Source organism: Gallus gallus, chromosome 3, assembly GCF_016699485.2.
Source record: "Gallus gallus isolate bGalGal1 chromosome 3, bGalGal1.mat.broiler.GRCg7b, whole genome shotgun sequence".
NCBI classification, from domain to species: domain Eukaryota; kingdom Metazoa; phylum Chordata; class Aves; order Galliformes; family Phasianidae; genus Gallus; species Gallus gallus.
Window position 1 is genome coordinate 39411922 of NC_052534.1, and position 15731 is coordinate 39427652.

General features: G+C 40.8%; 1 protein-coding gene across 1 annotated transcript in view; it reads left to right on the forward strand.

The window, feature by feature from the left end:
* Positions 1-14906, forward strand: part of EGLN1 (egl-9 family hypoxia inducible factor 1) — a 30271-nt gene extending 15365 nt beyond the window's left edge. The window contains exons 2-5 of the mRNA XM_015284393.4: positions 8002-8121; positions 8639-8775; positions 10199-10266; positions 12224-14906. Of these exons, the coding sequence (XP_015139879.3) occupies positions 8002-8121; positions 8639-8775; positions 10199-10266; positions 12224-12288 (390 nt within the window). The 3' untranslated portion in view covers positions 12289-14906. The remainder of the gene's footprint in view (positions 1-8001; positions 8122-8638; positions 8776-10198; positions 10267-12223) is intronic.
* The last annotated feature ends 825 nt before the right edge of the window (positions 14907-15731 follow it).

Below are 15731 nucleotides of genomic sequence, written 5' to 3' on the forward strand. Positions count from 1 at the left end.
TCATTTTCCTGATTATTTTGCTCCTTAACAAACAGTAATTGTTTCAAGGAAGACAGAATCATCAGTGTGCCCGCTGGTGTCATGCGGTTACATCTGAAAATGTGGTCTGCACAAAGCACCGTAAGAATGTATTTTAAGTAGTGTATCTGAATGGCACTTAACCTCTTATTATTTTAGCATGCTATCACAGTTTGTTTCGGTGCTGTGTTATTTTTAGTTGAAGATGCTGCTTCCCTGTACTTTTTCTGAATGGTGAGTGATGAGTAAGTTGACTGGAGTCATGCGAGAGCAGAACGTTCTGCCTCTTCTTGGAAAACAGCGGTTTCAGACTATTTTTTGATGGTGTTATTCATTTCAAAGCAGTCATGATGTTAAATTAAAAACAGACTCTTAAAATTTGTGCTGATGGACTTGCTTCTCTGTCAGTTTTACACGGTGCCAAAACACTGAGTCACTAGTCTGCTTCTCTTGGACAGAAAGGGGAGTTATGTGTGAAGGCCAGCCAATTCTTCACATGCATTTTACACTTTTCAGCAGTTGTTTGAAAGTGTACTGGTTGACTTATTCAATCACATTGTGGACAGATTTAGGCTTTAAACACCTTTCTCAGCTGCAGAGTGGAGTTTTGTATTTGTGCCTATGCTATTGAAAGATAACTTTCTGTCCTTGGTAACAGTAATCTTCATCTACCTTCTTTGGGAAGCCTTGATTAGCTTTTGTTTGTTTGTTATGCTGAGGTTTAGGTTTGCAGCAGACTGTGGTATTAAAACTCGGGCTGTGTATGTTGAAAGTCAGGGAAGCTACTAATGCTTTGAAGCACATCAGTAGATAGCAGCTCAAATGTGCTCTTTTTTTTAAGGAGGTAAGAGTATTGTAAGCTTGAAGATGTTGTTTATGTTCAGAGTTGTGTTAGATAAACCTTACTTTAAAAAAATAATCCTGCTTAAGCCGGTGCACAACTCTTTGTAGACTTTATTAATTGAACCCAGTTTTATTTTGCTAATAAGGAATTAGATTAAGCTAGGAGAAGCCAGATCTTAATCAGATTGGAGGACTGTAAGGGTATTTGCACTGATTTCACCGATTTAGTTTTAAAACAAAACCTTTTGGTTAAGCTAGCATAACTTCAAGGAACGACACGTCTTGGCTAGCAGCCTGGAAAATACCAGTGTGTTAACTATTAAGGAAGACAGCACCTGCAGTTTTTCCCCTGGAGTTTGCAGACTGGCTCGGTGATCTCTTTGCATTTGGACATTTGAGACGGGTAACAAGCTCAATTGTACGAAAGCAGTGAGAGCCTTGTTAATATTTAAGTGTTGTTATCTCAGTTAAGTAGTAGACTAGTTGGGGGCTGTAAGACGTAAGAATTCTTCTCTGGGAGATAGGAAGCATGTTTTAGGTCTTCCTGCTGTTTGTGCCTCTAACATTGGGTCTGGTCACTTATCGGTTCGCCTTTGGAGGTGTTCCTCCAGTTGCCCAGGTTTCCTCAGGGCTCTGCTAAAGTTCTTTCTGTCCAACCATCCAAGCATCTTCAACATCTCCCCGAGGTTAATGGCTCCTGTTTGATTGTTTTATGAGAGCTTCTCCTTCCTGCATTTCATTTTTTACATTTATTGGATTTGTCTGTTAAAGTATGAGTGCATCCCACATTTGTCTTCTGAACATCAGACTTGAGCCACAGCATTTCTTTCTATGCCATTGGGAAAAACTGATCAGTTATCCAAGTTTGCATCCAAATTTTATCATCGGTTTAAGAGCTCATGAAAATTTCTTAAAACCCATGGACACGTGTGAAGGAAAGAGATGGTGTTTGGAAACCAGCTTCATGTGATCTTGCTGTTGCTTGCAATTTGAACTGAACACTAAAGGGGAGGTGCTGACTCCCATGAGGCTACAGCAAGAAGTGCCTGGCATGTTTACCGAGCAACAACTCTGCTATGTGCAGAGGCTTCGGCATAAATGCAAAGTAGGTGTGAGTGGGCTGAACACAGCCAGTGAAACAGCACGAGTGTTTCTGCTTTCTGATAAGCCTCCGTTTATTAGAGGGGCTGAAATGAGTCTTTCAAGTAGGCAGTTGTCCCTTAAGACTGAAGGCAGCTGTAATGAGTGAAGGAGTGAGTTAACTCGGGGAGAAACTGAGCAGGCTGCTGCCGAGTAGCCAGATTGCTGACTGGGCACAGCTTTCTCTGAACTGAGAAATCATGTGATTTCTCATATGATATCTTTTTAATATTATTAGAAAGTCAGAAGTAAGTGGTAAGAGTGTTTATCGGTTGTGCCGAACATGATGGTATATTACTTGATTTCTTTCTTTTCTTTTCTTTTTTTCTTTTTTTTCTTCTTTTTTTGGCCTGTTTACAGTTCTACCAAAGTGACTGGAAACCCTGCAGTGGCCTTTGCACTGAACGGTGTGGGGAAGGGTGAATTAGGTCAGGCTGCCATTACTTGCTGAACTGCCTGGAAGTTCATGGAAAACATAAACCACCTACATAGCTGTGTGCTTCTTCTATTTATAGCGCAAGAAGTTATTTCAGCTCTGTTTTCCTTCTCTCCCTACCTATCTGAGTTTGTTTTTCAACTTTGTTCGGTTTGCCTTCGGTGTGCCAGCTCAAGAGCAGGCAGCTTTGCCAAACCCACTCTCCTGATAAAAAAAACCCCTGCTGCTGCTTTCACAGCCTCCCCGTGGCCTGGGCTGACCCGCACTTCTCGTCCTCGCCTTCAGTTGGTTTTTCCTAGAAGAGCTGCTTGCTGCGTGCTTGCCAGAATGTGATCCAGATAGCTGCTGCTTTGAGTAGGATTGCTGTATTTTTTTTTCCTCTAACTGCAATTAGGTGGTTTTAGCGTATCTGCAGAGAAAAATGCTGCGGATAATAAAAGTTGCTCTTCTTTGCTAGTAAACAAATTAGTTGGCTGTGGTGGTAACTTCGTATTCAGGGAGAGAGCTTCAGAGCTGCTGGAGTGGGTGGATCTCTTGTTTTTGTTAGTTTCTAAGTGAAGTTTAGAGATCCCCAATCTTACTCACGGACATGTGAGCCACCACTGTTGAAGTTTTTAAGCCCATAGATAGCAACTTTGCTCTCTCCTCATAGGTTCTCCAGCCGACAGTGACAGAAAGATGCAGATGCTGATATTTCTCTCCAGCTTTTCCAGTTATGCAGTTCTGGCTGCTGTAAACACCTGGTTGTCTGGCCTTATTTGCTGGATTGTGGAGTAGACTAGCATAAGGACTGACTTGGAGGATGAACGTCAGTGCTGAAATCCTTGGATTAACTGCGTCCCGGGGAGTTTATTTTGCCACTTGGAACTTCCTCTGTTTTGGGTAGAGTTAACAGTTCTTTCCAGTTGATAGCATTTGCTGAAAGTTGCCGTCTCTGGTTGTGAAGAATGTGCAGTAGAAAACATACAAATCCAAGTCCAAATTAGCGTTCTGGAGTCGTTAATCTTGACTATGCTCGTGCCAAATTGTACCGATGCAGGCCTTTTTTCTTTCTTTTTCAGTTCAGTTGTTATTTTGTGCACCTTGCAAAAAATTGTGGGCTGTGTGTTGAAACCGTGGTATGTTTCCTCAGAACTGTTGTTTGGAAGGGATGAACAAACACTTGAACTAGAGTTGCATTAGATAGACCACAAAGGGACAAGTCAGATGTTTTATTCTTTACTTCGGTTCTTCATTCCAGTGAGTGTTTTTTCTTTGAATAATAGGTCTGATGACCCGCACTGAGGATTTCCATTCAAGTCTTTGTGAGAGCATCTGATAAATTTTGTTAGGAAGTCATCAGTCTTGCATTTAGACATCTTGTTTTGCTCACTGGGATTTGTAGTTCCTTCAGCAAACAGCAAAAGTGACATCTCCTTGACTGATGCAGTTTTCTTTAATCTGAGCTAAACAATAAAGTTATTTTGTATTAATAAATGAATATGACACGACACTTGTACTCTTTCCATTTTATTGCTTTGTTTTAATTTTTGTTTTTTTTAATTTTCCTGGAGGAATGTTATTTTACCATGTAACTGGTATTTTCCTCCCTTTCCTACGAATTTGTTGTTAGTGCTTGCTTCTTTTGAGCAATGGTTGGCTCACTGATAGCCAGCTGTGAGAGGAATAGGAGAGGAGAGGAAAAAGCTTCAGTGTGGTTTACCTACAGCTCTTTTCTCTATCTAGGGGTTAGGCTGTTGCACGTGGTGAATGAGGCTGGGGATGCTTCCCCTTGAACTCACACTTTCTGCTGCACTGCAGTGCTGTGCCTGCCTGAGTCAAACATCTTATGTGATACCTCTTTACAGAGTGAGCAAAACTGCATAGGCAGTGGATTATTCCTTCTGTTGCCTTTGGCACGTTAAAGGTGGCGATGCATAGAAAAAAGATCTGTGGTTTCAGTTCTTCTGTTAACAACTTAACGTTGCTTGTTTGGGGTGATAACCTACAGTTCGTTTTCCAGAGTTGAACCCTTGGAAGCAGAATGCGTGTGAATGAGCGATCAGCAGCTGCTTAAGTGTGTGATTAATTTTGTTTGACAGACACAAGTTGTGCTGATTGCAGAGCAGCGAGGGCGCTTTCATGCTTTTTCAATTACTCATAAATTCCAGAGGGTATCTTAGGACAGCTCTCATGCGCTAGGCATGAGTGCTAAGGCAGAGTGCTGCTGGATTAAAGGCTAACGCTGAAAGTGCTCTGCAGAGCTGTTTGGTGGCGACTTTGCTTCTGCACAGAATGTATTTAAGATGATGGAACACTTAAAAGCTGTAATGTCTGAGAAGCACCGAAGACAAGACCTTGTCTGTTATGAAAATGGAAGCAATGTCTTGAGTCAAATGCCCTGGTAACTTTTATGGGAGAAGCGACAAGGCAGGTAGCTTTGTTGTGGAGGGCTGACACCTTCATTGTTTCGAGTAGAAAATATTAAGGAATTTTGGACATTCTCATCTTCTTGGGGTTTTTTTTGGCTGCCATTAACAGCATTAAAAAAAAAAAAGTCACAAACCCTTTTCCTGACAAGCATGTTTGCATGCTTATGTATATGGTAAAATAGCAGAATAGTACATGGTTTCATGATTTGCATGGGTAGCTTTTCCATCCTTTCCCACAGGAGAGGAATGTGAGTAACCTTGCGGTACGTGGCAGTTCGATGCCAGCTCACTTTGCATTGTTTCACAAGGCAGTACGTTTCACGTGTCCTGTAAAATGCGAAGTTGGTTACTTTGCTTATCACAATTCAATTGGAGAAAGGGAATTGTCACGCTAACTGGGGAACATACATTGTGCTGCACTGGCTGATGGGCCAGTTTGTTTGCTTTCCAATTTGTCGCTAAAGGCTGAGTCATTGTTACTGTTATAACAAATGCATATTAGATAACTTATCACTGCAAAACTCTCTCTTGCAGTTAATGATAGCAGGAGTTTCAGGCTCCAGAGTCAAAACCAAGAGCTTTTGTTGTCGTTTTCGTACAGTGTCAGTGAGAGGCTCAGAAGGTACAAAACATTCCTAACGCGGGGTATGGCTGATCTTTGTGTTATGCTGACAGCAGCTGGCATTGCCCCCAGACTTTCCAACTGCTGGTCCTCTCTTTCTTCAGCAACTTCAAGGTTGGAAAAAAAATAGGGTGTTGGCTAGAAAGAACTGTGCTTTCTAAACTTCTAACTCCGGGGTCTTTCCAGGCACTGACAGATAGGTCATTTACATGCCTGGAGACGTTTCCATATCTGAGTCTGACTCCTCGTGATTTCAGAGAGAATTGAAACTTCTGTGGCTACTTGACCTCCATCTTTTCTTCGTTCTGAATGAGTTAGAGCAGCTGCTCCCCATGGGTGTAGAGGAATGACAGATGTCAGTGTTTGCTGTTCCCTGTACCTCAGCAAAACTGAAAGTACTTGTCTTGTTAGGAATGCTGGTACGGACTTGGCTCCAGCAAAACTCAGGATCTGCGTCCAGCACTGTGTGAGCTCCACGAGAGCGCAGCGGGGGCTCTGGTCCACAGGCCTTTCTTCAAGTGATTCTGTGATTCTATTATTATTATTATTAGCTTCAGTGGAAACCAAATACCTTCCTCTTCCAGCCCAGCTTCGCGTTGTTTTGTTCCTTTTTTCTCACTAAGAAAGGAAGTTACAGAACCCTTATTACATTATTTGGTATCTTAAACTCACTGTTTTGATTTTGTGGGTTTATCTTCCTGCGGCAAAACTGATACGTAATGGCTTTGCCAAATAGTAGGTCACATTATTTGGTGTATATATAGTATGTTTACATAACATGGGAGCTGTAATGATGACTACACTGTGATTACAGTAAAGGAACTGAGAAGCTGAAATGCCTAACCTTGAAATTACAAGTATATTTAAATGCTGTACTTTGGAGTATTTATACTGTAATGCTGTGTCAGAGTAGTTCCATTTCATGTGGACAGAGTTTGGCAAACATTATGTTCTCTTAGGTCCTAGAAAGATCTACCAAAGCATTGCTGCTTCTCTTATTGCAGTATATCTGTAAATGAAGGTTTAAAATGTTTGCTGCTGTGGCAAAATCCATTCTGTTTACAAGCTGTGTACAAATATTTTACTGCTTGCGCCTACTCAGAGCAGTTACTTGGAACTAATGCAAACTGGAAAGCTTTACTCATTACCATTAAGAAAAAACATTAAATTTGGAGTATAAAGAAGCAAAAAAAAGAGTACTGATACTCTTGATTTGAAATAACTTTGGACTACGTTTTCGCAGTAGGTATTTGAATGGGAAAACTATTGTTGATATTTTACAGAAGAGTGTTATCGATGAAGTTTGCAAATCTGGGTGAGTCTAACTTCAAATCGTAACAACCAGGCTAAATCCGCAGTGGTATCATTGAGTTGAATTATTTTTCCCCAAACCAAATATTCAGTGAGGTCAGTAGTATATCAGATTTTTGCTTTCTTGCATTTCCCTGAAATTCTCCTTATGGCTTTTCGTGGAAGTTACGTTGTTTCTGCAGACATCTGAGTACTGTGATGGCAGGGTACATGTGAAATTCCTTGGCCAGGAAAACTTAGTTCTGATCTCTTTCAAAAGCCTGGAAATACTATTTTATCCAGGAAAAGCCTTAAGATGTGCAGACGTGCTGTTCCACAAATGGGCCATGCTTGCAGACTGGGTCCTGATTGAGCTGATCAGACCATCTGTGAGCAGCATGTCCAATTTGCTTCCTGTGCACATACACGTGTCAGGATTCTAATGGACTAAATCACTTTGCAGTAGTCTTTCCATCATGAACAATGTGGCATAGGAATTTATGTAGGTAGAAGTACTACTGTACTGGAAATGGTTTAATATCCTCGGGTTATTAGATTTCGCTGTTCAGTGCCTCTTTTATATTTCTCACTTCTTGAATGAAAAGGATGTTTTTGTTGTGCATGTAGACTTATTTCAACAGGGATTCAGAGACCTCCTATGTACAGTGGAAAACACAAGCAAAAAAAATGCACTTGGAGTAATTGAGTAAGGTGGGCTAATTGTGCTGCCTTATAAAGCCTCCTAAAATAAAGTTTTACACCACTTTTTGTTTGTTTGTTTGTTTGTTTTTGCGGAGAAACTCTTTACAGTAGAAATGAGGGGTAAAAAAAGAACCAGTAAGATGTAAAGGATAGCTGTCTGTGAACTCGAGTCTGGAAAACCAGCCTCCATCTCATGAGAAGCATTAATTATGTATAAGACATTTACCTTCTCCTGTATCTCAGTCAAGGGAGCCAAGTCTGGGCTATTACCCACAACATGAGAGCAGCCCCACCTGCAATGCCTTAACACTGTTCCACACAGTTTGTTTCATGCCTTTGTTGTAGATACCAGTTTGTGTTCTATTCTTACCTAGAACGAAAACTTAGATTTAAAGAAAAAAAAAAAGATTTTACTGTGATTTCTTGTTCAATTTATGTGTTGCTTATGTGTAGATTACGTAGTAGCTAATACAGATAAAATGTACACTTTTCCCCCACCAGAGAAAAATTAATCATCATTTTTGCTTCCTTTCCTGTAGGCCATGGTGGCTTGTTACCCAGGCAATGGAACAGGATATGTGCGCCATGTTGATAACCCAAACGGAGATGGAAGATGTGTTACATGTATATATTATCTTAATAAAGACTGGGATGCCAAGGTATGCAACTTATTTCTATACGTTTTTTACGTATACTTGCTAACGTGTCTTTGCTGCAGGGCTTTGTTCACATTCTTCCTTCTGTCTTTGCCTGGATGTATTCCTACATTAGGTTAACTTGGACGTCCTTATCCTCTGATTCTGCAGTTAGGGAGATGTTCTGTAGATGAGGCATTTATTTTCAAAGTGTCAGTGTAGTCCAGATCAGCACAAATCTTCATATTATTCCGGATATGAGGTTTAGAATAGATAAGTATTTATAGCACCGTTCGAGTGGCCTAAGAATTCGCTATCAGTGGTTTAAAACTCTCTGTAGATGTTGTGACTGACTTCTTAATAAGGATTATCCTAGCATTTCAGTGGTTTAGGTAGATTTGGCAAATGGATATAGCTAACTGGGTGTGTTAAAGGCTTTAATTTCAGCTCTGTGCATCTGAAGTACTTTAAAATGTGATATTTGGTACTTTGATGTCTTGCTATATACTTAATGCATTGGTTTTAAATATTTAATTTGTAGGTAAGTGGAGGCATCCTTCGGATATTTCCAGAAGGTAAAGCCCAATTTGCTGACATTGAACCCAAATTTGATAGACTGCTATTCTTCTGGTCTGATCGCCGCAACCCTCATGAAGTACAGCCAGCATTTGCTACAAGGTAGGACTGATGGGCTTGGATACATTGCATGATGCTTCTTTTAGCAAAAGGTGAGAGAATCCCAATGGGAAACAAATGAAATTATGAATTATGACCTGATCCTAGGCTTTTGGATGTCAAGTTCCAGTTGCAGTACGGCAAAAATTTTGGTTTTCCTTCTTTGGATGGTTGATTAGGCTTCTGCTGTGCTGCTGAGTTTGTACCCATGTTTTATTACATACTTTGGAGAAAACACACTCTTAGCCAGAGTAGGTAGGCCACGGTACTTGAAACATCAGAAATTGCTGAACATGTACTCAACAGAGCTGGAGAGGACCACGCTTGGCCATTAACAGACCCTGCTGTAGCCTGGGAGTATTGTCTGTGTTGTCACTCAGTAACGGCTTTATCTTGTGATCCTTTCCCATTGTCACTAGCACAGTGCTGTGCTTTTTAAAGATTGACAAGGTGCTAAGGCTTTATGCCTGCTTGCCCTGGGAAGGAGGTAGGTGGTAGCAAATGGTCAAGTTCACTCTCCATTCAACTCTACAGTTGACTTAGTTTGGGAACAGGGAGAGGACTGGGGGTCAGTAATAACCATCAGTACATGAATCTCTTATTTTTCTTTGGAGTATTTTAAGGGTTTTTCCCAGTTCGAGTCAAAGATGGAACTTGAAGCCCCTTTTGTTATTGTTTAGGGGAGACAATGATGCTAAATGTACTTGCATTCACTGCCTGCCATCTTGAGTAAACGCTGCCAGGTTGTGTTAATAGATAAATCATTGGAGTTGTTGGTCCAAACTTCCTGTTGCACACGTAGCACTGAACATTAATTAGGGCACTGAGATAATACAAGTACCCCTGCAAGAAGTAATTTGAAACTGCAGTCTGCACGTCCTCTTACTCGGAGCCTTTCCCAAGGCTGCAGCACTCTCCCTTCCCCCTTCTACGCTCTGAGCAGAGGGTGAAATGCCATTTTCTAAAGCTCCTTAATGTCTTTTCTCAATAGCTGGCATTTTACACTTAAATCCTCTGTGGGCAGTGGAAAACCAGAGGAGCTGTGTAAGAAGGGGCAGTTAATTTTCCCTTGTGGCAAATGTCCAAAAACAATTTCTTGCAGTGTGACTCAGCAATGGACTTGACCGAGTAGAGCTAAAGATGAGGTCATGGGGCAGAGTGAGTGCCTGGTTTCTGGGCAAGAGCCGTAATAGCAACTCACTGGGGGGAAAAGTACTTACAGTGTCAGCGTCACCCTTTCAGTGGCTGTTCAGATAATGCTTACTCACAGACAATGCCTACTGCTTGCTTTCTCTTTATGAAAGGTTTCTTCTGCTGAACTGCAGAAGTATGGTCTCATTGAGTTTTATGTTAAGTGTTTCACTGTAATGTTTTTCCTTAAGGCTCAGGAATTTTTTAAATTTTTTTTTTTTAATCCTTTCCCTAGGTACGCAATAACAGTGTGGTATTTTGATGCAGATGAAAGAGCACGAGCTAAAGTAAAATATCTAACAGGTAAGCTCTTGTTAATATCTCTTGTTCTTTGGTTGGTTGGGGCTTTTTTTTTTTTCTGGAAGAATAGCTGAGCAGTCCAGCCTCATGTCCTCAGCCCACCTTCTACACAACAAGGGGAGAAAAAAACAAGGCATAAGTCATCTAGTCAGGCTTTACAGGGACGGTGATCCAGTGGCTAAGCGGCTAGCCCATGACTTGGGAAATCCAGGTCAGCTCCTTGTTCTGCACACACTTCCTCTGGGACCTGAGGCTGGTCGGGCTTTTCAAATGGGGGATGCAGCCTCTCCCTGCCCGTGTCGCTCTGGTAGGAGTGGTGGTTAATAAATGCACCACAGGACTGAGCGCCATGTAAATGCTTCTGATAGGATATGATGATCTGACTTGACCAGAATCCCTGTCAGAAACAAAAACCTAAAATTAAAATCTGCGATCAAAGAATGGAGTGACTTCCTCCATTTTCAATTCCACATATCAGGCATCTGTTTTCCTTTTCTGACTTCTCCCTCAAGAGGAAGCTGATCTAATTTTCCTGTTCAAATTAGCATTATAAGGAGAAATGGTTTGGGACTTCTGTCGTACTTGTAAATGCATCACGATTTTGTGCTTGCTGTGGTAAGAGCAAAGCACAATCAGGTGTACTGCAGGTGCACATACGCACAGCATATTTCTCAGCAGTTTGGCCGAATGCTCTGAAAAGGCCAATTTTGGACACGTGGGCCCAGTCACTTCCAAATCAGATTTTACTCACAGCTTTTCGGTGCCTGGAGAACATCTGTAGTATTGGGACTGCAGTTCCACTGCCTGTGGTGCACTCGTGGCTCAGCGCCTTTAGGAGCGGCGTTACTCTGACCGCTCCCGCCTGGCTCGCAGGGAAGGACAAGAAGCCAAAGGGCACGGGTCGGGGTGAGCTTAGGGTGGCAGTGGCACTCCCAGGCCATCGGGAATGCTGGTGACGCATGCCTGGCCCTGTGGGGCTCTGCGGGAAGTGTGTCGTCACTGGAAGTTGGCCTTCACGTCACGCACATGTGACCCTGTGCCTTATAAAGCTGCCAGAGAACAGTTGGAGCCATTTGGTTTGTCTCCATGCAGCTTTGGCTGCTGGAAGCAGCTCGGGGGAGCAGGGACTCTGCCCCCTCCCTCTGCGGTATGCCGCTCAGCTGCAGGGACTTCAGGAAGGAAGGGGGAAGCTTTAATTTTGCTATTGGTTTGCTCTAGAACAGATTCCTATTACCCAGTTATTCCTATTTATCCCAATCGCAGGCTTATTTGCAGTTAAAATTGCAGTGTTTACTCTTTATCCCTAGCGAGAATTGTGCAAGAGTCTTTGCGTTTTTCACTGATATTATAGTTACTAAATAGAAGAGCATTCAGTTTTTGACTAAAGCCATGCAAGTATATGTGAACCTCCAATGGATGTGAAATATTGTGTCTGCTAGTGTTTTCATGGGGTATACTTGAAGTTATTCAGGATAATTCTTAGGATGGAAGAGGTGAATTATTATGATTACGATTAGCATTGAGTCAAGTGGGATGTTGCATTTAAAAAAAAAAATCCTTCAGTGTTTCTTTACAAAGATAAATACCCAGAGACTGTGGATACTCTGATTCAGAACAGTGGATCGCCACTTCAGATCTTAAAAGGCTGTTCTTGTAGTTTTGTAAAGGTCGAGGTAGTTAATTTCAAAACTGCACATGTGATGGGAAGTATCCAGCTTTCTGTTTGGCAGCCAATTAAATGCCTGCTTTCGGAGATGACAAGTAACCACAGCTTATTGGCTTTCCAGAGCACAGCATGCAAAGCAGATGCACAGAAATATGTATTTGGATGGATCGTATGTACTGGGTCATCCTTGAAGATCATCTTAAAACTAAGCTGGAAAGTGGTGCAGCCATTCTGTAGACCATACTATGATAAATGCCGAAAAATAATACTGAATTCCTTTTCGTCTTTCTGCAGGTGAAAAAGGTGTGAGGGTTGAACTTAATAAACCTTCTGACTCGGTTGGGAAAGGCGTTTTATAAGCCTTTGTTTTAGCCACTCCTCTTGCTATTCTCCCTGAGAAACCTTGATGCTATCTATTAACTTTTGAATGTGAATAACAAGGTAAAGGAAAATCAACAACAAACCAACGTTTTAATAAAGAAGCATACAGTGTTTCCATGTTGCATCAAATAGAAGATTTTTTTGACTGCTGAAGCATTGTACTATGTGATTGTCACTCCAGGCCTGTGACTGCTTATGTGAAGAAGATAAGCAATCAGTAAGGAACAACATATGCATCTGGACATAAACAAGTGCCCTACATAGAATTTGTTCATCCTTATATTTTGCCAGACCTGTCATCCAGCTGAATCGAATTCATCACTCCTTTTTTTATATGGTAAAAGTTTGAATTTTGGGTAATTTTTGTATGACCAGGTACAGTTTATCAAAATTGAGTCTTAAAAAAAAAGGAAAAACAAAAAAAAAAGAAAAAACTACAGTATTCTCCAAAATAACATGAATCTATTTTTGTAAAACTGTTCATACTGTTCTCCTCTGCCATGAAAGACCTAATCTAAGGGTTGCCAGTAACTGATAATCACTTTAATTTTCTTTACACCTTAAGTCAGAGAAGGAGCACTTTAATTACCAGCTAAAAACCTGATTGTTTTATATCATATCTCACACTAATCTTAACTTTTAAAGATTGCTGCTGTATTGTTTTTTGACTATGTCCTCTTGAACCTTATTAACAGAAGCAAATCAATATCTTGCTATTAGTAACATTCAGTTTGTGGTTTTGTATGTTGAATCCAGAGAGGGGAAGTTTCGGTCTCTGTTTTTGGTTTTGTTCTGTTTTTATTTTGTTTTGTTTTTAAGTGACTGGCACTAAGTGAACTTGACACTATCGGTTGCTGTCATTGGCTTTGGGGACCTGGTAAATACCATCAAGTTACAAGAACATACAAGGGCTTTCCTAGGCTACTAGAGGTACCCAGAACCTCCTTATGTACTTGACAGAAATTTTGAGCTTTCTCCCTTTTCTAAAGAATACTTGCCATCCCCCTTTCCTTTGTATATAAGTTAATAGAATATCTAAAATTCTCTTTGGGAAAAAAAAAAAGTCCTTTCCAAATGTTGCTGTCCCATGCAGTCTTTAAGTAAGTTGACACCTTGATCTATCATATAGCGTCAAGGAAATGGTCAGCACACTGAAGGTGAAGCGCATCACTGTAGGCTCCTTCTGCAGTATATCTTTAGATTCTCACTGTGCTGAAGGATTTCCCCAAAAAGGAACTTGCCTCTGATCAACACTGAGATACACGTTTAGTAAGAAACCCTTTGCTTTCTTTTACTTTGTTTTCATTTTTCTGATGGAGAAGGGGACATCACAGAATAAAGTGACGTGCAGGAACTTAGGTATTGTAATTTTTAAGAGAGAGATGTTTTGGACACTGTTTTCTTTTGTTTTTTTCTTCTTTTTTTTCCCTCTGAGCTTTAAAAGCTTCAGAAAACAAAAGCAAACCTATGAAAGACTGCATTCGTATATATAGGAGCTAGGGGGTTGATCAGCTAACCCACTGCAGTTTTCTGTCTGTCCCTTGCTTCCTTACTTAGCCAAAACAATGTGAGTGTACAGAAATATTTCTGTATATACTACAACTTGTGACAATTTTAGCATCTGTATAGTTTGTATTCAATTAGAGACCTTTTCTATGGAAAGCTCAGTAATTTTTTATTAAAAAGATTACTACTGTTCATGTAAAACATGAAAAAAAGCTAATTGTTTAGTAACAAACTGACAGAAGGGGGAAAAATTCAGTATTGGTATATCATTTAGGAGAACCAGTGGAAATCCCAGTTTTGTTCTGATTTCACTTTTCCTTTTCTTAACACACTCTTGCCCTTTGCAATTCTCTTCCTCTTTCCTCGTTTCTTCCCAGAAAAAAACAGATAGGATACCTTTACTGTAAGTGCCTCTGCCAACCTGGCCAAGGAGTGCAAATCTTCGTTACTGTCTGGTCTGCAGTGCATTTAGGATATCAGTGAAACAAGCGAAAAGGCCACCTCTTTTACTTCATCCTTAATACTTCTTTAATGGAGGTTTGGTTGGTTTTAATTTAGAAATGTACAGCGTAAGCCTTTAAACTCATTTCAGTCCCTCTGTAATTCAAACTTCTGCAGATACACAGCGTATCAAATCCTAATCACATTGTAGGTTTGTGCTTGCCAGACAGGTTTAAAAAGTGCTTAATTTTACACTCTGTGTAAGTCATTACAATAGGGTCAACAAATCAGGTCAGCCATTTCTTCAGTGTCCTTTAGAAACTCTTAATTTCATGTCGGTTGGATATTCAGTCTTGAGCATCACCAAGCAGCTCCTTGTTTTAAAAATATTTTTTAAACTGTCTTATGATCTGTATGTGTCTAGTCCTGGTTAAAGACGAAGCTTCATAATGCTATTTTTATTCATGATGTTAGCCAGCTGTAAAATATGAGACCTTTATCTATAGCAGGCAAAGAAATTCAGGATTCATTTACAGGTTGCCTATAAAGTTGTGTAATTTGAAAAGCAGTGTTCATTATGAAAGAGCTCTCAAGTTGCTTGTAAAGCTAATCTAATTAAAAAAAGATGATGTATAAAGGTTCTTGAAAACAATGTGGTTATTTGTGATCTATGTAACTTTTAGAAACCGTTGCAGTAACTAATTTATGAATGCCCCTGATAAAGTAGGGCATGTGGATTTCTGTTTTAAACCAGAGCCGCTTTTACACTGGAGAAGGATCTGTTTCTTTCTGAACTGTCTCCATTATGTGGGTGCGATCATCATTTTTCTCATTATTTTCTCAATCAAAAACAGCACCATGTTTAAACTGGTTGGAGCGATGACCTACGTAGAGGCATTTTTTTCACCGCTTTCTGATATGTGCAAAAAGCACAACATGGAAGTCTGCTTCGGAAAGTATTTATCATAGGAATAATCAAATCAAAGAATGGCTTGCATTGGAAAGAAGTTTAAGGATTAGTGAGTTCCAACCTCCCTGCCCTGGGCAGGGCTGCCACCGACTTGTTCAGACTGCCTGCCAGAACTTCCAAGTGCCTTTCTGCAGGACTGCTCTAAGTGAATCCTCTTCCTGGTATGCAAATCTGGGATTGCCTCTACCCAATTGCAACACCTTGCACTTGGCCTTGTTGAACCTCACGAGGTTCCTGTGGGCCCAATTCTCAAGCCTGGCCAGGTTCCTTGCAGTGGCAACCCTTCTGTTGTGTCAGCTGCATCACTCAGCTTGATTTCATCAGCAGTCTTGCTGAGGATACACTCAGTCCCACTGTCTGTCATTGATAAAGATGTTGAAGAGCTCTTGTCTCAAGATGGACCCCTGGAGGACACCAGTTGTGACTGGCCTCCACTTGGACATAGAGCTGTTGACAACAATCCCTCTGGCTAAGATGGTCCAACCAATTATTTATCCGCCAAAT